General features: G+C 41.4%; 1 protein-coding gene across 4 annotated transcripts in view; it reads right to left on the reverse strand.

Moving 5' to 3' along the window:
- The window catches only part of PTPRM (protein tyrosine phosphatase receptor type M), a 428,935-nt gene that overhangs the window by 175,037 nt on the left and 226,939 nt on the right, over positions 1–26,959 (reverse strand). For all 4 annotated transcript variants that reach the window (XM_079982864.1, XM_079982863.1, XM_079982862.1 and 1 more), the window contains exons 8-11: positions 14,499–14,807; positions 13,166–13,275; positions 8,191–8,392; positions 6,814–6,916 (exon numbers count right to left, since the gene is read on the reverse strand). In XM_079982864.1, coding sequence (XP_079838990.1) covers positions 6,814–6,916; positions 8,191–8,392; positions 13,166–13,275; positions 14,499–14,807 — 724 coding nt within the window. The remainder of the gene's footprint in view (positions 1–6,813; positions 6,917–8,190; positions 8,393–13,165; positions 13,276–14,498; positions 14,808–26,959) is intronic.

Here is a 26,959-nt window from a genome sequence, read left to right on the forward strand (position 1 = left end):
GCTTTTTGATATAGCAGAGGCTTCGGTCAGTGCAACGTGGATCAAGGTGACTTTCAGCAATTCTCCCTCACCTTGTTCTGAAGGGTCTACCAACCCATGTAGCACAGTGGTGCAGTGTAAGCAGAAGGTTCCAGATTTAATCCCTGGCCTCTGCAGGCAGAACTGGGAGAGACTCCCTGTCTAAAGCCATGGAGAGCTGCTGCTGGTCAATGCAAGCACTACTGAGCTAGGTGGACTCAATGGCTTGATTCAGTGTAAGGCAAATTATTATAATTCAAAATTACCTCGGTCCCTCTTCCACAGGCGGGACGCGGGTGGCGCTGTGGTCTAAACCACTGAGCCCAGGGCTTGCCGATCGGAAGATCGACAGTTCAAATCCCCCAAAAAGGGGTGAGCTCCTGTTGCTCGGTTCCACCTCCTGCCAACCTAGCAGTTCAAAAGCACGTCAAAGTAGATAAATAGGTACCGCTCCGGCCGGAAGGTAAAAGGTGTTTCTGTGCGCTGCTCTGGTTTCGCCAGAAAAACTGTCTGCGGACAAACGCCGGCTCCCTTGGCCAGTAAAGCGAGATGAGCACTGCAACCCGTAACTGGACTTAAACTGTCAGGGGTCCTTTACCTTTACCTCTTCCACAGGATCAAAGAGCTTTCTGCCAGTGCTGGGACACTAAATGAATACAATACATTGGAAGCTTCCATGTGCTGAATCATACCACTGCTCCATCCAGTTGTCTAACTCAGAATGGATAATCATTCTTTCTAAGCCCCCGCTCATGCCAGAGATTCAACCTAGGACTTTCTGATGTTCTGTACCACTGATATAAGATTCATCTCCACTTTTACGGGTGTATTCGTTTCATGGATATCAGTGTTATACAACGTACAACTGTGCTCTGAAACACAATTCCTTCATGTTTCCTGTGCATCAAGTGAAGCTTGATATCAGTGAAATTTCCAAGGTTTAGATCCTCAAAATCTACCTACAGAATCACCAGTACATTCATTGTACATACTCATTTACTGAATTATATCATATTCAGATGAGCAAAACACCTTATGAACTTCTAACCTTCTTCACACAAGTAAGAAAAGGGTTGGGGGTACAGGTGGGGAAGGAATCATACCTTTATGTGCAGGAGTAAAAGGCATATACATTTGTGGTGGTAAATCTTATTAAAATTCTAAGCTAATCACGAAAAGGATATTTGCCAGATTTTTGTTCTTGAATCTAGCATGTCCATAGCACAAATGGACAAATGTGCCACAAATGAACAAAAGATGATGGCACCCACTGGCTGGGGGGGGGGGGAGTTTATCATATTTTTATCCAATTGCCAATCCTTTTGAAGCCAAGACAGTATCATTAGGGAAGGAAAACTGGGCTTGCCCTAAGGTTTGCTGACTTACAAAAACAAAGAAATAAATGCTGCTTAGAAAAACATTCCTGCTCAAACAAGTGGGAATCTTTGTCTAAGCTTAAGTGTTTCATGGTCAATGTTTCCCTCTGCAGTTGCCTGCATGAAAATTGCCTCCTGGGAGGCAATGTGGGTCCAGGAGGAAAGCTTCTGTTTGAACAAATTATTTGTGTTACCGCCGCATGAGTTGACTTTTTTCTGGAGGTGAGCTGAGGAAAGGAGACCAGGAGCTGGATCCAGCCATTGGTCAACAGTTCCCCATCCCTGCTCTAAAGTCTGTTTGGGGGCGTTTTCCCCCTAGCACCAATTCAGATACAGTGGTACCTCGGGTTACAAATGCTTCAGGTTACAAACACTTCGGGTTACAAACTCTGCTAACCCAGAAGTAGTACCTCAGGTTAATGACTTTACCTCAGGGTGAGAACAGAAATTGCACGCCAGCAGCGTGGCAGCAGCAGAAGGCCCCATTAGCTAAAGTGGTACCTCAGGTTAAGAACAGTTTCAGGTTAAGAACGAACCTCCGGAATGAATTAAGTACGTAACCAGAGGTACCACTGTATTCTAATTACCATTTATTTTAATAAGTCTCTTGCTATAGGACTTGAGAGCAAGCTACCAAAATTTTTTCATGTTGTTTTCCATGAATAGTGTGAGGAAATGTGCACAGGAATAGTCATGTAACTTTCCCAACAAGTCATTGTGACACACATATCATACTTAATCTGCATTCCCCCCCTAAAAAAAAGTTAATTCCAGTCACTTTGAAATTCAAGGACAAGTTCTATTACATAACAAAAACGAATTACAATATTTTACAATGGAAGCAATTACTGCACTGTTCCTTCAGTGTAACTGGAATTGACTGTTTGGCCATAAATAAGAATTCTTGTTTGCCATAAAAGCGTGAAAATTATGGACATCAATAAAGCTCCATCACTTCTATATCACATACTTGCTGAACCATGGTTTGGGTTATTGTATACATTGTAAAGCTATAATTCAGAAACAGTTTGCTGACAATAATAGCAGATGACCCTGTAGTTTACCTTGCAAGGCGATAACTTTACAGAACCCTAAATAATGTCTGTCAAAAATAATGACAAACATGCAAATGTAAAAAAAAAAAAAAAAAAAAAATTGCCATAACTCCAGCCTTGTGGTGCTATGATGTTTTTAAAAATATACAAATATTTCCAAATAAGGTAACAATTATTACCATGCATAGGCACAAACAGGTCATGGGTTTAATTCAAAAGTATATGGATAACTTTAGTGCTATTCTGTGACCACAACTACAAAAGTATTAAGAAAACTCTACAATTTTTTAAAAAATATATATTGTATGTTTACTGCAGTCTCATATAAGAATATTCCAAGTTAATGTTTAAAGATTTAGGCATAGCCCGCTTGTTACTCTCCAGATGTTGTGGACTACAGTTCCCACCATCCTTGACCATTGGTCATGCTGGCTGCGGCTGATAGGAATTTTAGTTCAAAACATCTGGAAGGCACCATGTTGGCTACCCCTGCTTTAGAACACTATCAATGTGTGGGATTCAACACTGTGCTATTACAATTGTTCTGTCTGCACAAGCATTTCTGCTGGCTAGATGGAAGCATCACTCTTCTCCTACCCAACATGCTGTTCTGATGGTTTTCCCAACCTCCCAGAGCTTATGTGAGGGACAAACGGGGAAAAGAGTGAAGGGAAGCCCCATTATGCTAGCAGAAGTTGAATCCAGCCCAGTGCTTCCACTTTGGAATGAAATGCTGATGAACATTTAGAGGCTCACCCTGTGTTGTGTTATATTATGTTATGTTAATAATAATTATTACTGTTATATAAACAGCTCAACATATAGTATCACTGTCTAACAGGACTGAGTCACTTCTCACTGTAGTTGGTGGGAATCTCCCAGCTAAATGCTCCTCACTTTTAAAACACTCATTGTATATAGTAAATATGATGTCAGGAAGAAAGGTCCTACATGCCTTCCCTCACTTTCTATGTATATGGATTTGGTGATTTGGGCAAGGGGCATTCAGTAATATACAGCCTACAGTATTACTACCCAGGAACAGTTTTACCACATGGATAGGCACTGCCTGAAACTGTTTATCAGGGGAAGTCGTAGATATGTGTTAGAAACTGGAAGTTGCCCACCTCCTTCACTACACAGTGCCTGCTATAATCTAGATCTCACTACTATTATTTACATCTACGTGTGACAGTTATCACTCAGTAAGTCTTTCCCCTCACGCCTGAGCAGTGAGCCTGCACAAACTGGCAATTACTCAGTATTGAGCAATAGCACTGAAGTTGACAGATATGCCTGCACTGTCTAAAAGTGCAATCCTGGCATGGAAAGAGATAGGAACACTAAACTACAACTTTTGTCTCTTAAATCAAGAAGGCTATGGAACAGGATAATTTGATAAGGACGTGACACAGTTTCCAAAATCATGCAAATGCCTACAGAACTGCCATATCAATCTGAGGAGGATATCCTGCTGTTCAGTTAAGCTTCATATTAAAGTCTACAGAAGAGAGCCAACTGTACAAGTCCACTGTGCATTAGTTACAGCTGAGTAAAGCTGCAGTGGGTGCAGATCGTATGAGTCACGTGCCCTGCCAATGTAAGGATATCTTACAAAACAACAGGCACAGTGTAATGCTCAGTTGCTGAAATGAATCTGGTGAAGGCAGGGAGAAAGGGAGGTAAACTAGAAACAGACACATACCCTTGAACCCAGATTTATGGGGGGGGGGGTCTTGTCCTCTGGGCAGCCCAGGAGCTCCATACATACAGCCCAGACTTGTGCCCCAGAAAGGTCACTTCAGTGCTGCGTGTGCAGCAACAAGAGGAGGCACTACAAGTGCAGAGCACAACCTGGTTCTTGGCTGCTCTAAAAAAATTCAATTATGCTACAGTTTTATGGAATTGTTGATCTGAAGGGCTACCGAAAAACTAGATATCTGACCGAAATTCAAGTACCAGCACCCAACAACAGAGTATGGGTCAAATATTATGGTTCTAGCATTATACTACTAAAAATCTTTCCTTTCTGGAATAATTATTTCCAAATAAACCCTTCAACCTTTGTTTTAAGATGCATTTGCATTTTGTATGAGTTGGATAAGTATTGTCAAATGACCGTAACAATGAATTGACAGTAATAATTTAGGATAAAATATATACTCCTGAAAAGAACAAAGGGTCCAGATAAGTTTAGATGTTTCAAAAAGGGAGGAAAGCCTATATTTTGAAATTATTCCAAAAACAAAACCGAACTGTAATTTAATAGTATGTATGAATGCATTATCAAATTAAAGGAGTCTAATTTCATTCACTTTCTAAAACTAATTACCCAAAATTATAGATTTTACAGTCTCATAACTTCATGCTACTTGGCTATATTGTATCTCTGTTAATAAATATTGCAATAATCAATGAAGCTATGCTTCCAAAATCTAATGGACAGTTTGGTTTTCTGGATTTATGTTCACTTTTCATTAACTGATAACAAATGATTCCAGAAGATTTATATAAATTTGACTTCATTAAACAAGTCATGCTTCCTAGCAATAATTTATTGAATAAGTTGCAAGTCTAATTGTAATGGACTGGATCCAAACAAGGTTAAAATAGAAAGCCAGATTCTTATTCTATATTTGCCCCAAGTGTAAAGAGGAAAGGTGGCAAAGCTGTAAAACAAGCAATCCTTGGCAGTAATGTGCTAGAATTTGTGCTTACTCTCTCTCTCCCTTTCTCCCTCTATCCATCAGAAGAATTAAAGATTTTTATGTGACAGAGCTGATGTGTTGATCAATAAAACGACAACAATCATTTACACTGAAAAGTTTAGCGCAGTTCCAAGAATCTGCATTAACCATGCTGGGTGGTTACAGCAGAATCAATAGACTGCTATTGCACTTAGTGAAGTGCATAAATAAAGTACAGCTACATTTTTCTACCCTACGATGAATACAGATTAAGAAAAACATCTATTGGGTACTTCTCTTACTTTAAACAAACACAAATATGGTGTTCTTGTCTCCTTTCTGTTCATTTCAATGAGACTTGTGCTGAGCATGAAGTGTGTTGCAAACATTTCAGAACAATACACAGTATAACAAAAAAAGTTTTTACTTTTGATCTTGAGGATAAGAAATCATGTCTTAGAATCATAAAATTGTAGAGTTGGAAGGGACGCTGACAGTCATTCTGTCCAACCCCCTGCAATGTAGGAATCTCAACTAAAGCATCCACGACAGATTGCCTCTGCTTAAAAACCTCCAATGAAGGAGAGTCCATAACCTCCTGAGGGAGTCCATTCCATCATCAAACAGTTCTTACTGTGAGAAAGTTCTTCCTAATGTTTAGTCAGAATCTCCTTTCTTGTAACTTGAATCCATTGGTCTTGCCTAAGTGCCAGTCTTTCACCTAATTTACATGCAACCGCGTGTCACAAAAAAGCTGGGCAGCTATTTCTTTATAGAAAAAAAATCATTTTGAGGAGAACCTGTGTAGGCCTTCCGCTTTAGTTTGCAGCCCTAGGAAACATTTAACATAGCGCCTTTGGATTGAGGACACACTGGGAGTGTGTGAGTGGAAGGACAAGAGGAACACTTGTTGTGCAAATGGAATTCTGTTCTGCTCGTATATAGACACTGTTATAGAGAAACTTAATCATTATTTTGACTTTGCAAAATGTTTGATGTATTTATTTTGCTGTAACCCTTACACAAAGCCAATAATACAAGTTGATATTATTATCCCCATTTTGATGAGGCTTGCCCAAGACCATAGTGAATTTGTCATAAAGGTGAGAACAAGAATATACTGATTCATAGCTCAGCCTCTTAGTCACCATGCTACATTAGTTCCCAAGTGAAGTAGCTGTAAATTCTGGACTAGCAAGATTTTTGTTTTGTTTTGTTTTGTTACAAGTATATATATATATTCTTTTTGTCTTGATGGTGACAGATTTTAGTTTTTAAATCTCCTAAATTGTCTCAGCTGATTACCTGAAATAATGATGATTAAGCCCACAGGAGTTCTTATTGAAAACATAGTAGTAAAGGATAAAAATAATGATGTACCCTTGAACTCATAACACTGCAGTAAGCAATTACCTTATAGAAGAAGCCACCCACACAACAACATTGCAGCTTTGTTCCTTATTTTCAAAGACTAAGCTTTGAAATCCTCTACACAATTCCTAAACACTCCATATCAAAGGACTTTCTTTCTTGTTCCTTATTTAATTGAATTAGAGATAACACAAATATGGATTTAAACACAAATTGCTAAGTTAGAAAAAAAGTCACCAGGAAACACTGTCAATAAATTAACAGATTTAATTTTAATTTTGTAAAGCTTTCCCAATACCATCATACCTGACTGGAGCTCCTCTGCTCTGTGCAGGTTTCAGTGTAACAGTTACAGTACTGTCTGTCTGATTTAAAGGTGTTTCCAGTTCATAAGGTGGCATAGACGGTGCTAGAAGAACAAGAACAGAGGAAGCAGACTTCTTTAATGTGCAGCTTTTCTATGATCTTTAAAATCTTGTTTAAAAAAACCTTCTCAAGGGCAGATACTATTTTAGAGCAGTCCTTGTGTGCACAAACTATGATAAAATAATTGCTATGCTTTTAGTTAATAGGGTAGCCCATCAATAACAAGTTAAGCTATAAACTTGTACATATTGTACCTTTATTAGGGCATTTTTCTGCTGACTGAACACTCAAAACGTATGTTCGTGTGTAATATTAGTCTCATGAACTGCAGCAAGTTTTATATCATGTGTTGGTCTGCTATGCAACAAAAGAAACTAAATATGGTATTCAATTATTACCATTGTCTTATTAACAGCCTTCACCACCAGATGTTTATCATCCTTACTGTATCACCATAACTAGATAATGAATGAAGACATAAGTAACCAAGACCACCCAGTTAGCTTGTGGCTAAATTGCAATTTGAACCTGGATCTGACATGCCATAACCAACTAGTACAGGGTCTCCCAAACTTGGGTCTCCAACTGCTCTTGGACTACAACTCCCATCATCCCTAGCTAGCAGGGAGGACCAGCGGTCAGCTAGCTGGAGACCCATGTTTGGGAAACCTTGAACTAGTATATCTGCTGCACTACACTAGGCCATCATGTAAAAGCAACCACATTTGAACTTACTAATCAGTAGTGCATGAGACTTCTAGATGCTAATGAGTGTTTGGTTTGGCCTGTAAGGAGGTCAAAGACAAAGAAGACGTGACTATTGTTTGGTAATCTGAAAGATATGAAAGATGGGAATCTGAACTGACCCATCTCTGACTTGCAGCTACTATCCCTTTCAGCAGCAGGGGTAGAAGAGTGAACTAAACCAAACAGTGGTGCATGCTACACTCAGGCCAACTTGCAATTGGGTAGAAAAGCAATGGATTACATTGCAGGGTTGCTATACAAATGTCCCAAGTTTAACCTTCTTAAGGTGCGTAAAAGCAAGTAATAATCATATACATCCCCAAATAGGTTTGCGGATTGAGGGATATATATATATATAGGCTTTTTAACAGAAAATGTTTAAATGCCATTTTTTTAACACAGAGGTTTTTATGAATTTTGAAGAAATTATAAACACAACATTTAAATTGTTCAGAAAAGATAGGTATTTTACACTGCACCCATACTATATAACTGCTGCAAAATTATATGTAAATTAAAGTAATGGTTATCTAGTTCAAATCAGAAATGTTGTTTGGCTTTAACTAATACCTGAGATCTTTGTGGTGAACTGACTTGTAACAGGAAGCCCAAAGCCTTTGGCTGTACTGGCTCTTATAGTGAACGAGTAAGTAGTCCCAGGATACAACCCAAAAAATAAGTAGTGTGTTTCATTCCCATGCTTTAAAACACGTCCACTTTGGTTGGATAAATCTATTTCTGGGTCAAAGGAGCTGACAGCCTTGTAGGTGATCTACAAAAGAAAAACAAAGTTATAAAATATCTTCAGCAGTTGTACAAAGATTGCATTTTTATCCAATAAACCCTTCTGATGTGTGCACTGTCAGACATTTTATGATAAGTTATCTTACTCCCTTATATGCTTCAAATCCGGAATCCAATGAAGGAACACAGGCTCAGACAAAACTGTTATGAGTTATCACTTTTATAGATACAGGGACTTAGAGGCACCTAGATGACAACTAAAACGGCTATGATTCAGACAAGCTAATACCTTTAATTCATTGGTTTTCATGTTGTAATTCTTTTAGGAGGAAGTGCATTAATATTGGTCTTGTACAAAAAATACAAATAAACATTGTGGTTCGAGGACCCGACCCCCGCGAAGTAAAATGAAGACACGGGGACACGTGATATAAGGTTAATGGGCTAGAAAAGGCCACAACTTTATTGATTACAGCAATGAAAAGGTATTGGCTTAGGCATTGGATCGCGAAACAAGTGGGTTTATTCACCAGGGGTTCATCACCTGTTGATGCTAATCCAACTATAGGCTCACCCCTGATGTCACCGAGGGTCGTGCCATGGCCTCCCGCCAAGCAGGCTTCGGACGGAATACACGACCGCCAGATTCCATTAACGGAATACCCCTAGAAATTGAAGGCATAGGCGATGACCACACCTAGCACTTCGACACACCACAACACATTATTCCAATGCCTAACCGCCCCACCAATACCACCAAAAAGTTGTGACGATTGCTACGAGGTAGGCGAAAAAACCCAAAAGCCTAATGCCAAATGGAAAAACTCCTACCAGGCCCCCCGGGCAACCGGGGCGACCAACCTAAGGTCCATAGCAAGGCCAATGACCTAAGCCCTAACTCAAAGGGAGTGGAGGGTGGGTGACTCGCCCAGGACGACAAAGAGAAATGAGGCCGGGGGCGAGGCTGGCACTGGAGCATAAAGGCTGCTGGACACGCCCCCCCATTGCACCTGGTTGGACGGCCACCGGGGGGGGGGGCGTGAGTGCCAGCCAGGTGAGCTGGAGGCAGGGGGCAACGCCCCCTGCTAGGAGCGGTGCTCGGGCTCCCGTCCACAACCACTCCCCTCTCTTTCAGGGAGGAGAGTCCTTGACTTAAAACGACAGGAGTTATAGCCATGTTTTTTAGTAGCCTGCCCCAAATATCTGCTTCCACTGAAAAGTATTCTCTGCTTGTGAAATAAGGTGAAATTCAAGCAAATTCTCCATAAAGGACACAATGTTGCTATTATGATAACAATGACAATAATTATTATAACAGAAACAACATGGAAAGAGCTTTACTTGGAACTCTGAGGAGTAGGACAATTCTAGGTCGTTCTTCTAAAAACGTAGAGTACTAATGACCACATTTCCTCCCCATTTGAAGAAATCTAATTTCTTATTCAACATTTATTTTTTAAAAATGATTACAACGCAATATCTGGATGGTGTTCTTAGTCGTATGTGGCTTGCTTTTGCTCTCTTCTGTGACACTTTTAGGCTGCAATCCAAACCACACTTTACCTATGACTAAGCCCCATTAAATTGGAACTAAGTATCCCAGAGTATTTAGTATCCCAAGTGGTTTGAAGTAAATATCATCCTCACAACACAGCATGGTAGGTCTTTAATACTGCAGTTTTAAAGATCAGAACGCATGGTATTGCAACTTGAATCACACAAGCACTACTGAAACCAATTCTGCATAGGTCAATTACAGGTTAAATTAACTTCAACCCAGCACTGACCCTGTGTAAGCTCTTAATTTACAGAAGCTCTCAGTTTTGACCTCTGAGATTATAAAAGGCTACTAGCAAAATGGAAATTTAATTCAGAATAGGGTATAGGTTTTAAAAGACAATACACAATGTTTTTGGATGCCACACAAATGAGTTTCATGCTTGAAACAATGTGGATTCCTGTGGACTGAGCAATAGTGGCACTTATCTATAGGATTTTTAACCCACAGTTGCTGTGTTACAGTTAGCTTCCTGAATTGTTGCCACCACTTCAGAGCCACTAAATCAATAAATGTGGCCCAAGTTCACCTATGTTTCTGTTTCTCTCCTCCTTATCTCCCTTCTATGGTGGAAACCTCCACATGTTTACGGGGCCGGTTCACTGCTGCCTTGGTGGGACAACTACATGCCAGGAACATGCAACGTAAGTCATTGTGCTTCTCTGTGCCATAATGCACAAGGGCTTTTATATGCGAAGGGCCAACATGGTCTTATGGTGAAATATTTTACTTCAGAACATACACCTGTTGTGTTAAGTACAGTAATCAACATGTTTTTAGTACCAACACTCAGGTATTCAGATGGATGTGATTACAGTGGTACCTCGGGTTAAGAACATAATTCGTTCCGGAGGTCCGTTCTTAACCTGAAACTGTTCTTCACCTGAAGCACCACTTTAGCTAAGGGGGCCTCCCGCTGCTGCACAATTTCTGTTCTCATCCTGAAGCTAAGTTCTTAACCCGAGGTACTATGTCTGGGTTAGCGGAGTCTGTAACCTGAAGCATCTGTAACCTGAAGCGTCTGTAACACGAGGTACCACTGTAATCCATTTGACAAATGCAACCATTGTTGCTTATTATAACCAGACATAAATGTCAGACTTTCTCTTTATTCCAGAAGCTGACAGCAGGATGAGGCTGCACTGGTCACCTGATGCATACCAGGAAGGAGTGAGTGAGGGTGAGGCCATAGTGAGATTGATGCTGTGTGCTGGTGAAGCCAGTCCAGCACCCTTGCTTGCGTGTTTCCACTATGCCGACCTCACTGCTTCCAGTATGTAGCAGTTAGAAAATCCAGAGGGAGATTGTTTAAGTGCAGAAGCCCCACCACACTATCTGCTGCTTTGGTCCCGCCTTCCTGTATATTTGGCCTAAGTATGCAAACAAACCTCAGCAACAGCAGCTTTTTGCATTTATAAAGATGAGAAATCAGCCATTCCTTTCCAAGAAGCTTCTTTACAACCTAAAACCCATATAGCACCTGAAATAGGGTGACCTGAATGTACGCTACCTCCTCCTGCACTCCACTATTTCACAGGATCACAGGCTTGCAGAGTTAGAAGGGGCCACGAGGATAATCTAGCCTCACCCCTTGCAATGCATAAGTCTTTCACCCAGCGTGGGGCTCGAATCCACGACTCTGAGATGAAGTCTCATGCTCTACCGAAAATTCTTACCAAACGCAAGCACAAGTGGCTTTAACGCCACCTTTTTTTGTCTTCCCCCACTGTTTACAATCTACCTTGATAAAGAGTTCTGGAGAACATAAAAGCTACAACCCTATAGGAAGAATATAAACCAAGCCTCTGAAAAAGAAAATACAGAGTAGTTTTGAGACTATGATGAGACGTGCGGGGAAAAGATGGCACAGATAATCATTGTCTGAAGCGTGGGCTGGTTTGTAGCCCAGGTCCAAACACATTCATCATTTTGTATCAGACTACACATAAACACCAAAAACAGAAGCAAGCACCACAAAGAAGGGGATGATGGGAGAGGAAGACACCTCCTTTCAGTTCTTTGAAAGGCCTTACGTGGCCAAATATAAAAAAACAAATGACAAGACCAATCATCTTCTGATTACTTATGAAACTGCAATTAGTTAAACTAGTTAGTTTTCATAATACGTATCTCTTCATAATAAATTATCCTTTCACAACTATTTCAACAGCAAGACAGCACTAAAAGCTTAATAATACCAAATTAGATATTTTCTTTTATGTCTTGGGGCCAAGCATTCCAACAATGCTTTCTGAAAATGAAAGGAAAGAATAAATATAAGGGTAGTTTAGTCAGGTGAGATGTTTGACAGTGATTATGGTCCAACAGCATAATAAATGCATTCCTTTGTTAATATTTTTGAAAGATATTTAGGGCCAGGTTCCCTATAGCATGGAATGCTGGGATTTGTATGTAAAACTAACAACATATAATTTTGTTGAAATTGCATTCTTAAAAGCTAGTGTGTTTCATTTAATGGGACCTGCTTTTTCTTATTACAAAAGGTTTGCAGAAATTCAGCAGTATTCAGTATTACATTCTCACTCCTGTTTTTACTCCTGAGTTATAGCCTAGTAGATACTTTTAGTAGCATTCAAATACTGAACTACATAACTAGACTGGATAATATTACAGGCTTTAAAAATGCAATGATTTACTAATAACAGAGTGTTGTCTTGTACTAGCCAAAATTTATTACATGAGGGAATTGTGGGGGGGGGGGTGGTGACACTGGGGGTGGGAAGGAAGGAAAGACATGTGATACATAAGCAGTATAACACTGCAACTTTATTTAGACCTTCAGTTATGAAAGGTACTGATCCCCTCCTTCTCTTACAAGACTAGAACTCGTGGACATCTTATGAAGTTGAATGATGGAAGATTTAGGACAGATAAAAGGAAGTACTTCACGCAACACTTGGAGAACCACTATGGAAGATGTTCCCACAGGAGGCAGCAATGGCTACCAAATTGGATAGCTTTGAAACAGAATTAGACAAATTCATGGAGGTGTGGGCTATCACTGGCTATTAGCCACAATGGCTACGCTCTGCCCCACAGCTGGAGGCAGCAATGCTTCTGTATACCAGTTGCTGGAAATCATGGGGTGGGGGGGGGGTGGGGAGAGTGCTCTTGTGCTCAAATCCTGCTTGCTGGTTTGCCACAGGCAACTGTTCAGCCACTGTGAGAATAAGATGCTGTACTAGATTACACCAAGAATGCAGGACAAGTGGTTTTACATACCTCATATAGGGTGATCACACCATATGTTTGCACTGGCTCCCTCCACTGAAGGAAGATTTTCTCCTCAAACATACTTCCCTGGATAGATTCAAGTGGTACAGGACTTGGAACTAATGCATTAAAAAAAAGGATGTTTAGGAATATGTATTGTGAAATAAAATGTTGCATTTCGATTCTATCGCTATAAGAACATGAGCTCCACACTGTAAATGCTGCATTCAGGTTTTTAAATAGTAATGGCTTATGCACTGGCCATGCTGGATCCAACCCATAAAATATGTGTTTGCGTGGAATGCTGCAAACTACATTTCACTCATTTGTCCCTGACAATCATGTCAGTCCTCAGTATCCTTCATCTTTATTGTCAGGGGTTCAGGAGCAGAGGCACAGGGAAGAGAGGAGATGGAGAGCGAAGGGGAAGAATCCGAGGGGAGCGTAGGAGAAGAGGACAGTGGACCGAGGGATTCCATGAGCCTCTCCAGCGAATCGGAAGATTCACAGAAGGGGGCGCCAGTGGCCAGGGGTAGGGGGTTCCCAAGGGGAACGCCCCAGGAGCAAGGGGGCAGCAGGGACTCCCAGAGCAGTAGTTGGAAATCAGGACCAGCTTCCCCACCAGAGCAGAGTGGGGGGGAAGAGTCCCAAGGATCGGGGCCAGTGCATTCCCCACCAGGGAGAGATGATAAGGCAGGGCTGACCACGCCTCCATCGGAGAGTCAGACAACGGAGGGGAGGTCAGATCCGGCCAGTATCCCGGAAGAGGGAAGCAGTGACAGAAGTAGTGTAACGGTCAGGAGGAAGGTCACTGGGTTGGCGCGAGAGGCAAGTTCAAATGTACAGGAGCGCGGGACAGCAGAGAATGAGGATTGGGAACCGGGTCCTAAAGCCCGCCGGAGGGAGGGGGAGGAGCTAAGCGACTCAGCGTCGGAAGAGTCCAGAAAGGGCAATGCCCCAGCGGGCAGGAGGACCCAGAGGAGGAGAGAGCAGCGTAAAAGGTGGAGCAGGGCTAGGATCTTAAACTGGTGTCATAGGGGAGGAGACTCAGATGGTACTTCGCCGGTCTAGGGTGTAAGATGTAGAGCTGCGCGCTGCGGCTTTGAAATGGAAACTGAACCTCAATAAAGACTTTTGTACATAACGACAGCCTAGCGTTGGTCCTCTGTGAGCTGGGACCTAGAGGCAGCTCTGACATTTATGCTTCCTTTATCCAACAGATCCTCAACACACTTATATGCAGTTATGCATATGTCTTATATGGTTTTTGCTGGACTGCATAAGCACCCCTAAAATCATGTCTATGCATATTAATGCATTCAGCAAACCATTAAAAACTCACCGTCTTCATCCGTTTGTACCACAATTTCTTGGCTTTCTTTTCGTCCTTCAGGATTCATAAGAACCAGCTTGACACTGACATTAGTATATGGGGACAGATTAGTAATGGTATGCTGAGGGTGAGAATTGTCTGTGTCCCAGCTCACTTCTTCTCTGACTTGTTCTTGTCCACTAGCTTGGTAGCGGTAATGGACGGTGATATTGTACCTATGGCAACGAGTGACATTGTAGCCAAACGGCTCCCAGGTGATGGTGATTTGCCGGGATTTGATATCGACAACTTCTAGTTTTCTTGGACCACGCATAGGATCTGTAAAAATTAAGACATGCATTTTCATACAAGTGCTTGTATCTGATGTATGGTAGTGAAAGCAAACACTGTTAAGATATTTTTAAGAAGTATAGGGAAGGAGAAAAGAACATAGGTTCTGACCTACAGAGTCTGTGCTTGAATACTAGCTTGAACTACAGAGTCTGTGCTTGAATACTAGCTTGAATATGAATAGTGGCTGGGCAGATGACTGACACTGTCAGTGTTCATGATACTGGCAGTTTATTGGAAGAAGGAGTTTAGTCCCAGTCCTCCATCAACATGTGTTACAAAATGTATTAGCAGACTAGAAACAGCTCCTTTTATGAATGAAAAGCAAACGGTGTACCAATCATGGAATACTAGAATTGTAGCGTTGGAAAGGAGCTCAAGGCCAACCTCATACAATGCAGGAATCTCAGCTACAGCAGCTATGACAGGTGGCCATCCAGCCTCTGCTTTAAAAAAATCCCAAGGAAGGAGACTCAGCCACCTTCCAGAGTCCCTTCTACTGTCAAGCAGCTCTTACTGTCAGAAAGTTCTTCCTGGTGTTTAGTCAGAATCTCCTTTCTTGTAACATGAAGCAACTGGTTCAGTTGCTACCCTCAATGGCAGGAGAAAACTAGTTTGCTGCATCTTCCATGTGATAGGCCTTTAGATATTTGAAAATGGCTATCATATATCTCCTCTTTTCTAGGCTAAAGATCCCCAACTCCCTCAACCATATCTCATGAGGCTTGGTTTCTAGACCCTTGATAATTTTGGTTGCCCTACTCTGCACACCCTCCAGCTTGTCAATATCCTTACATTGCAGTGTCCAGAACTAGACACAGTACTCCAGGTGTGGTCTGACCAAGGTAGAACAGAGCAGAACGATGACTTCCTTTGATTGGGACACATACTTCTGTTGATCCACCTTAAAATAGAATTAGGTTTTTTTGCTGCTGCATCCCACTGTTGACTTATATAAAGCTTGTGGTCTACCAAGCCCCCCTAGATCCTTTTCATATGTACTACTGGCAAGCCAGATGTCCCACAAAACACCTTAACATTTTTCTGCGGGCTCAAATCCAACAGCAGACAGACAGCAACAAAGCTGTTTAGCTTTACTATAACAAAGTCATAGTTTGGGGTGAGAACAGTTGTATGACTAGGGATGCAAAAGAAATTTAATACAGTTCACATTTAAAGGTGAATCATTCACACTCCCACTTTCCTAAACAATATGAGAACCAAATCATCATCCTTTGAAAATCACTCATCTGAATTTTGTGATGCAGCTCTGCAACCAAACAATGTTAACAAAAATGCATACGTAACAGGGAAGTGTACATAAAAAAAATCAATATATTTGTGAAAATAACATGAAAAAATAATAACATGTATATTAGAGTCAACTGCTTGCAAAAGCATGCACATTAGTCATAGCTGCACACAAAGATGTAGTTATTGGGAGAAATTCACAGTAAAATACTGATGAATTTTCAGGGAGATTTTTTTTGAAAAAACTTTTTTGCAAATTGCTGCAGAAATATTATGAGCGGAATTTGAGATTGGAAAAATGAGAACCAGAACAAAACAAAACTGATGGATCCTTCCATTCCCCGTTATGTGCCTAGAGAACTGACCCCAAACTACTGCCATGAAATGCAAAAGATTGTTTCTATCTATACTGTCCAAAGCAATAAGGGATCACAATTGGAAACTCGAGAAAAAACTTCCATCATATTATATTATGGGTTCCTTACATATCTGGTAAAAGAAGTCTGTCATCAGTATAGCTATTATACAAATTTAGCTGTAATCTGATTTTTATTTCATATGAGAGTCCTCAACAAGATAAAAGACAATGAGTAGTTTTATCTACTGCTTCGCTTGTTGAAATGCCAAGAAGAGTTTTAATGAGCTAGAAATCTCTTATACATAAACAGATTAATATGCATCTGCCGGCTCATGTTTATTAATCAACATGTCTTAACCAAGAATGTTCTAAACACTTGCCACAAGATTCCATCACTTCTGGCTTCTAATAATTCCCTGCAAGCTTGCAACATTGTTCAAAGATATTTTGCATTTTATCTTAAGTTTGCAGGAAAAGGCACTAAAATCAGAAACTATATAGCCTTCAAACCCATGATTCATGCTTTCATTAAGAGTCTCACTGTTCTAATTACATCAAACTTTTTGACCACAGGCCCTTTTAAACTTCTGCTGTCCATTCTGGCTCTCACTTATCCATTGCAAGCAAGTTTTGCAGATGTTTACAGAAATCCTAGCACTTAGTACTTGATGGCAGAAAATCCATGGAAGAGCAGACTCATACATGAGAGTACCCCCATCTTCGTCTTATCCCTATCACCTCTATTCTTCTGCCCGACTCTGATCCCCTTTACTCAGCTACCAAGCCTAAAAACAAGATTTCATTAAAATACTGGTTCTGAGCACTAGTTCTGATGCATTCTAAGTGCAGAAGAATTTCTACAGCAGCTCATGCCCTATGACAGAATGGTAGTGTCCCTGCGGTGTTTGAAGCGTGTTTGAAGACAGTCGGGCTGTGTAGGCCGTGAGCGAAGAGATGGGCAAGGGCCATGGGTCAGACTCACAGTGAAATGTGGAGAAGGGGATCTTCCTTGGATGCTCGTTCTCTGTGGTTAGCAGCAGACCGAGGAAGAGAATGATGCTGCATGGGCTGGCATTAGATGCTAGAGATATGAGATTAGCACTGCCAACCTGCCTGTGGTGTCTAATGGAGATGTATGTGAAGGAGTTGTTTATTGAAGTAGATGCAGGCTCTTTGTTCTGGGAGGTTGGAAAAGGGTGAGGAATTGTAAGGACTTGCCTTGCTGCTCTAAGCACTAAGCCAAAGGAACTGAACTGCTTTCCCCTCTTATTGTTACCTAAACATCCCCATAGTCCCATTACCTCCCCCAAGATAACCTAGCATATAAATTTGCACCAATCCAGATATCCATGCACACTCAGAGATACACTAGCAAATCTTTTGTACATGGCTTACCCCATTATTTTCAATAGATTTATGTGTTCAAAAGAATTCTGTTTCTTCCATTGAAATGAATAAAATCCATATAGGTAAGAATAATCTGCATGCATGAGCTCACATGGGCTTGCAGTACCAAGCCAAACACCTCCCACTTTCATTCGTGCTTCATATTTTTATTCGCTGCCATAGAACTGCTTAGTTTTGTTCAGCTAAAAAAGAAGAAGTTTCCATTGGTTAACTAATGAACCCTAGCAATATCCTTAATCCACAGAAGGTGACATTTTCTAAAAAGATGGAATTCACTAAAGGCATATTCTTCTATTTTGTAACTGAAATATGTGGTTCAAATCCTTAGTTTGTCACTTATTTATATGGGGTTGCATAAATAGTCTTTAGTCCAGATGAATGATTCCTGCCCCGCAGACAGTCTACTATTCAAGTACTTTCCAGATTCAGACTTGCTTAGTTTTAGCAAGGTTTCTGTATCGTGAGCCTTCCAACCATATCATTGGAATCAAAGTAATATGGATAACACTTAACATCTGTGGTGTGCTTTCACGTGCTCAAAGCACTTTCATATGCATTATTTAATTTTAATTCTTACAACGACTTTGTTATCCCATATTGCCGGAATGTAGGGACTGGGATAAAGTAGTTTGCCAAAGACAGACTAGTGAATTACCTAAAATCACCTAGCGAGACAGAGGTGATGTCAGAACTAGGGATTACCTGATTTGAAGATAAGTCTCTGAACCACAATACTACACCCAGCTCTTAATAAAAAAATGTCCCAATGAGACAATGAAATTTTCAAGAAACACAAAAAAGTCATTTATGGGCAATTTCTAATTTTAAAAGAAGTGTGTGTCTGTGTGGCGGGGAATAAGCTAGAGATCTGAGAAATAAGCTGTTTCCACAGTATGGCGTCATAGTTAAGCCCAACTGTTCGATGTTTCTGATAGAACCACAAAGACTACAGCAAAACTTTGCAAAGGAGAAACCCTAGTGCAATATTTGTTTGCATCAGGTAATGCTAATTATTCTCTGCATGCAGTGGGCCAATGCCTCAAAATAATCAAGCTTTAATGATTTATCAGCTTAGTAACAAGGAAAGTGCAATTTAGCAGTGCTAATCACAATGCAGACCACATTCATTAGGCTTGGGGGGGAGAAACCAGTCCTGCCAAAAGCAGTTTACATGCCACAGCAACCATTTTGTATGCTACACATAAATCTCACAGGCTTTGGTAATAGGGTAATTAATTATGTTTTCAGAAACACCACATTTATTTTCTCCTCACTTGGTATAATTCGGGGGGGGGGGGTTGGGATTATAAAGATAAGACCCTTACCATTTTGCAACTGCTTGACAGTCACTGGACTGCAGCACGCCGAGTTACTATAATTGGCCCTGAACGGCATGAATCATATGGCCAATCTGTGCCTAGTGGTTCATGGTAAGAGGGCAGGATTACTTTTCTAAAGAGAGCAACGTCTCTCATGCCTCAAGCTTAGTGTGATACTTCTTTGCGATTCCCCTGATAGTACCTGCAGCATTTTTCACACTGCTCTCTTTCTGCCAGTTCACGCTAGGTATTAAGCAGTGAAGTGAAGTCTGACAGTTGCGGCTCACGACCTTAGGGGCACCCAGTTCCAGCCCCTGGCACTTGAGCATCCCATTTAATCAGTAATCCCGGTGTCTTCGACATTCACCAGTGTTTTTCAGAGAATATAGAGCAAAAACTGACTGATAGGATCAATTTCCATTGCAGGTTCAATTCACAGCTAATTTCTCTGGAACTTCATACTTTACCTCCTATTACAGCTACCTTGCTTTTTCAGAAACTCAATTTCAGAACCTGTGAGAGACGTTTAGGTGTAATTTTAGGATCCTGTCACTGATAATAAAAAACTTGAGATGGGAGCAATGCTCATGCTGCAAGGGATTCTCCCCCACTTCCAGCTGCCTTGTTCATCAAAGGTTGCAGATGCATTTTGAAACAGAATTATTATTATTATTATTATTATTATTATTATTATTATTATTATTTTATACCTCGCCCATCTGGCTGGGTTTCCCCAGCCACTCTGGGAGGCTCACAGCATATATTGAAACATAAGAAAACATCAAACATTAAAAACTTCCCAATACAGGGCTGCCTTCAGGTGTCTTCTAAAAGTTATGTAGTTCTTTATCTCCTTGACATCTGAAGGGTTGTTTTATTTATTTTCTTATACAGTTCTTATGCAGCTGGATACAGAGCATTGCAAGGGAATGTTGCCTTGGGCAATATGTGCTCAGGGGACCTCACCTTCCTGTTAGTCCCTACTCTTCATCAGCATTGTTGCTGCTGGAGATACACAGACGTGGCTGTTTGATTCAGAAAGCAGCCATCCTTATGAACAGCAGGGTTATATACACATAGAACAAAAATCAGTTCCACTTAAAGTTTGCTCTCTCAGCTAATCCTCCACATTTTTTCCAATATTCAGAAAGTTAAGAATTGCTTTGCTAAAGTTAGGGTAAAAATAAAAAATAAAAAATCAGGAGCTACAAACAAATTATAAGGTATCTGATAAACAGATTACATGCTCCACAATTGCATTTCCATACCAGAAAAGTTTTACCATGTTTAATTTCTGTCTGCCATGCAGCTATTAAAGGGGCAAGGCATCATTCACTCTATTCCTATATCTGTACTTTATTCCTATACCTCGCTACAAGCTGTTTCTCTTGGAAGAGAGCAAATCTGTTCGGCAGGGAAGATAAAAGGAATACCTTCCTTCTTATTTTTTAGCAATAGTTATTAAGTAAGAACACATCCTTAGCAACAAAGCATCTCTGCATCTGACTTAGAAGGTTGCTGCCGCTTTTTGCTTTCTAACTTTCTTTACAAATGCATGATTGACTATTTTTTAAAAATAAAGCTAAGAGTCTAGCCTTCTGCTGTGGTGGTAGGGAAGGAATGTGAAAATGAACTAGAAATCATGTTAAGTTCTACAGCAAAATTAACTTAATACATCTTCAGATCACCTGAAAATTAGTTCAGAGATTTTTCAACTAGTTCAGTGAACTTTTCCCAACCAAACTAGTTAATTCCAGCACTAAACAACATAAAGAACTAAGGATCTAAAGCTCAGCTACAAGCAAAATTTCTACCAAATGGTGAGAATGTGTATGGAATGGCCTTTCTCAATGGGCAGTCATTATTGATTATTTGCTTCCAGGTTTGTTCAGCATGGCAGTCTTTATGCTTTTACTTAGTGTTGGCTGCTAGACACACAAACAGAACTAAAATGAGGGTCTATATTGGTGAGTTGGCAGCTGCTGTCACAAAGGCGCTAATCACTAAAGGAAGACAAAGTAATGATCTTCCCAATGCAGTGCCTATTGGAAAAGGGCTTTTGTAGGGCTTTGCAGATTCTTCAACTATATTAAATTACTTTTTCCTCTAAGGTAATAGTGGCTCTCCTGCAAACTGAGGAATAGTAGGCTGAAACTTTGGATATGGACATTATGATTTAATTTAAAGAAGAGTCAATCAAAAGCTGAAACAGAACTGTAGAGTCCCAAGGATCATCTAGTCCAACCTCCTGCAATGCAGGAATCTCAGCTAAAGCATCCATGACAGATGACCATCCAACCTCTGCTTAAAAACCTCCAATGAAGGAGAGTCCACCACCCACCTTCTGAGGGAGTTTGTCCCACTGTCCAACAACTATTACTATCAGAAAGTTCTTCCCTATACTTAGTCAGAATCTCCTTTCTTGTAGCTTGAAGCCACTGGTTCCAGTCCTACCCTCCGGAGCAGAAGAATAACTCATTCCCTCCAATTTCTGTTCTCCCATTTCCAGGATCAGGAGAGAGATAACACCCCTATTCTGACATATGGATAGCAATTAAAGCTTTTAACCTACATTTTTGATCTGGATCTTTATCCTGGTATCCTTGGATTGTGGTTCGAGGACCTGACCCCCGCAATGTGAAATGAAGACACAAGGACACGTGATTTAAGGTTAATGGGCAAGGAAAGGCCACAACTTTATTGGTTACAGCAGTGAAAAGGTATTGGCTTAGGCATTGGATCTCTAAAACAAGAGGGTTTATTCACCAGTGGTTCATCACCTGTTGATGCTAATCCAACTATAGGCTCACCCCTGATGTCACCGAGGGTCGTGCCATGGCCTCCTGCCAAGCAGGCATCGGACAGAATACATGACCGCCAGATTCCTTTAACGGAATACCCAAAAATTGAAGGCATAGGCGATGGCCACACCTAGCACTTCGACACACCACAACACATTATTCCAATGCCTAACCTACCCACCAATACCACAAAAGTTGTGACAATTGCTACGAGGTAGGCGAAAAAACCAAAAAGCCTAATGGAAAAACTCCTACCAGGCCCCCTGGGCAACCAGGGCGACCAACCTAAGGTCCATAGCAAGGCCAATGACCTAAGCCCTAACTCAAAGGGACTGGAGGGTGGGTGACTCGCGACGAGACGACGGTGAAGAATGAGGCCGGGGAGAGGCTGGCGCTGCAGCAAAAGGCTGCTGAACATGCCCCCTCTGTGGCACCTGGTTGGATGCCTACCGGGGGGCGTGGGCACCAGCCAGGTGAGGTGGAGACAGGGGGCTAACGCCCCCTGCTAGGGGCGGTGCTCAGGCTCCCGCCCACAACCACTCCCCTCTCTTCCAGGGAGGAGAGTCTTTGTAGTTTGAGGACCCGACCCCCGCAATGTGAAATGAAGACACAAGGACACGTGATTTAAGGTTAATGGGCAAGGAAAGGCCACAACTTTATTGGTTACAGCAGTGAAAAGGTATTGGCTTAGGCATTGGATCTCTAAAACAAGTGGGTTTATTCACCAGTGGTTCATCACCTGTTGATGCTAATCCAACTATAGGCTCACCCCTGACGTCACCGAGGGTCGTGCCATGGCCTCCCGCCAAGCAGGCATCGGACAGAATACACGACCGCCAGATTCCTTTAACGGAATACCCAAAAATTGAAAGCATAGGCGATGGCCACAGCTAGCACTTTGACACACCACAACACATTATTCCAATGCCTAACTGCCACCCGAGCCAAGGAAAAGTTTAGAAGAAAAGGAAAATAGCTGTCGCGACGAGACGACGGTGAAGAATGAGGCCGGGGAGAGGCTGGCGCTGCAGCAAAAGGCTGCTGAACACGCCCCCTCTGTGGCACCTGGTTGGATGCCTACCGGGGGGCGTGGGCGCCAGCCAGGTGAGGTGGAGGCAGGGGGCTAACGCCCCCTGCTAGGGGCGGTGCTCGGGCTCCCGCCCACAACCAATCCCCTCTCTTCCAGGGAGGAGAGTCTTTGTCCTGTGGCAAATAAAAGATCGCTGAATTGTGTGTCTCAAGTTTGATCAACTTGGCATACAAAACAAGGCTTTAAAGTTCACAATCCATTTCCACCCCTAACTGGGTCTTTAATGGTGGGAGAGTTGTAGATAGTGGATAACTAGCAGATGCAATTCATATCATGCAGAGATGTTAAAGATTAACATAGTGGACATTCTGCAGGCACTGCGGAATTAAATGCACTTGTATTTTTAACTGTTACCTGTTCAGAATTCATATGAATTCATACTGCTTTACATTAAAACAGTAAAACATTATTTAAACATGTATTTGGAACTTTTTTGTTGTTAAAGGGTGTTATATAAAAATTGGAGGGAATTAAACGAACAAGAGACGGTCATTCATTTGGATAACCTAACACAACCTACATTTCATCCCATTTTAAAACAAATTGACCCTTGTGTGGCTCCTGATACGCATTAGTAGGGTGATAAAAGTTTAGACTATGCTTTACATCTGCAGCATGACAACTCCTTTGAGATTCTGATATAAGATACGGGATGCAATGCAAAATATTCTAACAAGACTGAGCCTCTATGGTGCATTAAACAAAAATGTTTTTGCAGTACAAGTAGCAATTGTTATTTGTGTTCTTTCACTGTACATTACAAAGGAACCTTTAGCTTCACCGTTCAAGTAAAAGTCAGATGTCAGCAGGACACATCTGCCCGACATAACATATCACTACACTTCACTAAGCAGATAGGAGGTGGGCTGTTGCATATTCTTGTCATGCCAACATGCTTCTCTAACAGCACAAATGTAAGCAGAACTTAGCCTAAAGAGACAAGATTTCCATTTTCTTTCTTTTACATTCCTGTAAAGGGCTGCTCCAGTATTCTCGGCCACACCGTTTTCCCTTTCTTCAGAGCACCTCCCCAATGCTCCCAGGAACAGGTTAGTTGCTTGGCTTTTGAAAAATGTTTGGTTTCAACATTCTGACAGCTTTCAGAAGCAAAGTAGGTGCATGCAAGACATATGAAACAGCAAAACTGAAGAGGCTATTTGTGGAGATGTGCACTCAGATTGACATAAAATCTGATCATGTCTGAGAAAGCATTATTTGGAGTTCAGATTCAGACGTTGAATATTGCCATTTTTTCAGAGCAAGAGATTTAAATCTTAGCATGCTTCCACACAGAGGCAACAATCTAACACAACCATTAAGCATGTGTAAGCCCTTTGAAATCGATATGCTGAAGCACGCTTAACATTGCATTGGATTGTAGCCAGAGGGTTTTTCGGAGCTTGAGTATATTCATTCAGTGCACTCGAAAGCACCGGCTGCATTCATACAGCTTGCGCAATAACCCATTTGGCCAAATGGCAGAGCTAGCACTTTTGCTAGACTACCTGGTCTCCCTTTAAACAAATAAATGGAAGCCGTGCTCTCCAAAAGTGGAATGTATGGGAGCAAATAAGCTTTAAAGAAAAGAGGTAGGACTGTCATCTGAGCAAAATAATAATAATAATAAATCCTGATCAGTTAATCATGTTACAAGATCCTGGAGAGCCCCTTGTTACTGGGTTTTTTTAAAAAATAAAAATATATATAAATACCGTATTTTTCGCCCCATAGGGCGCACTGCCCCATAGGACGCACCTAGTTTTTAGGGGGGAAATAAAGAAAAAAATTATTTTCCCCCCCCAGGCACGGGGCTGGCACGGGGAAGCCCGAGCTTCCCCCGACCCCAGCCCCCAGAACAGCCTGCTATCCGCAAGCCTAGGGAACCACGCTGGTCTCCCCAGGCTTGTGGAGCTGCGCGAAGCCTGGGCACACTCTTCAGTGCGCCCCAGGCTTCGGAATACAGGCAGCTCTGCGCAATGTTTGGGAGACCGGTACGGCTTCACGCCGGGCTCCCTAGAGTTGCGCAGAGCTGTGTGAAGCCCGGGAGTGCAGGCAGCTCTGCGCAACCCTCGGGAGCCCGGCGCCAAGTTGCGCCGGTCTCCCAAGGGTTGCGCAGAGCTTCCTGAAGCTGGAGAGAGAGAGGGGTCGGTGCGCACCGACCCCTCTCGCTCTCCAGGCTTCAGCGAAAGCCTGCATTCGCCCCATAGGATGCACACACATTTCCCCTTCATTTTTGGAGGGGAAAAAGTGTGTCCTATAGGGCAAAAAATATGGTACCTAATCAGTGTTTCAGAAGGCCAGTACAGTTACACCTCAGGTTAAGTATTTAATTTGTTCTGGAGGTCTGTTCTTAACCTGAAACTGTTCTTAACCTGAAGCACCACTTTAGCTAATGGGGGCCTTCTGCTGCTGCCGCGCCGCTGGAGCACGATTTCTGTTCTCATCCTGAAGCAAAGTTCTTAACCCAAGGTACTATTTCTGGGTTAGCGGAGTCTGTAACCTGAAGCGTCTGTAACCTGAAGCCTATTTAACCCAAGGTACCACTGTACTGATGTGATAACTTGCACATTCACAATACACCAAAGTTCAACAATACTGTACTTCACCAGTAAACTTTTATAGTAGTAGAAATGTTGCGAAATGGTTCCTTCAATTAATTGCTACAATCACGAGGGTCAAACAAGAGGATGGAATTCATCAATTTGGGGGGGGGGGGATCGGGCACAAACTGGTAGAATAGAGGGTAGGCTATGCTCTGTCTACCTTTTTCATGTATCGTGGTGAGCAACAACTTCCATTTCATTTGCCCCTTCCTAGTCTGTGGTGATGGGGAGAGGGGCAGGAAGCAATATTATTTAGCTGGCCACATCTGCACAAAGTAATAAAGTTTCATGAATATTGATTCCTGCATGGGAAAATAGGTCAGAGCATTACAATATGTTTGTTCCACGACAGTAGCCCTCTTCACGCATTTTGTACTACATGCAAAGTAAATGCATAAAAGAGGGTAGTTAGGGTACTGTTTCATAATGCCTGAGTTGAAGGGGAATTATCTCCATCAAGGAGGCTCCTGTACCCATGGAGACTCCCTGCACATTTGAGAGCCACAAAAACGAATGCCATAATTGTTTGTTATTAGAGTGCCACAACTCTTTCTTGATTTTCCTGGAAATCTATAACCAAGTTTGAAACATCAGCTTGATGAGCATCTCTATTACTTTTGAGCAAACGTAAAGCTTTTGCGTGAGCATTCAAGACCAACACCAAAAAGCATAGCCTCATAAATTGTATATTTAAGCCACGTTTTTCAAAAACTACAACGTGGCACCATCTTCTTATATTTTTCTGTGCACAAGCCTGTTGCATGTATTCACATAGGCCCAATCCTAACCCCACTTACTTGGAAATAAATACCATTGACTGCACTAGCACTTAATTCTATGTTAGGATGGTTACGAGACATGGTTAGGATTGTGCTGTTGACACTGTTTACTGAATCTGTCAATAATTCCCTTCATAAACCTAAACACTTTTCCTTCTTTTGTTTTCCATCAATCAAAATTATCCAGACAACAATATAGCTTAAATTTGAACCATATACACTGACATTTTATAGCTGTATTTTAGAGGGTGACATATTGTATTTAAATTTTAAAATATTTCTAATAGGAATGAATTTATTATTCAGTGTTGCTCTCAAACTACTTAGATTGCTTGCCTATTTCTCCATATATATTTTTAAATAAACTTATGAATATAAACAAATTTATATTCCAAATTGTGAGACATTTTTTTTGCTTGTTTAACATGACATACCTAGCTATTCAGAACTCACTTTATAATAACCCCTTTTCATTCCCAAATCTACTTAGCCATCAGCCAGTAGCAAGGAAAATGCTGGTGATAGTTTTTAC

Source organism: Podarcis cretensis (genome assembly GCF_951804945.1).
Source record: "Podarcis cretensis genome assembly, chromosome: 7".
NCBI classification, from domain to species: domain Eukaryota; kingdom Metazoa; phylum Chordata; class Lepidosauria; order Squamata; family Lacertidae; genus Podarcis; species Podarcis cretensis.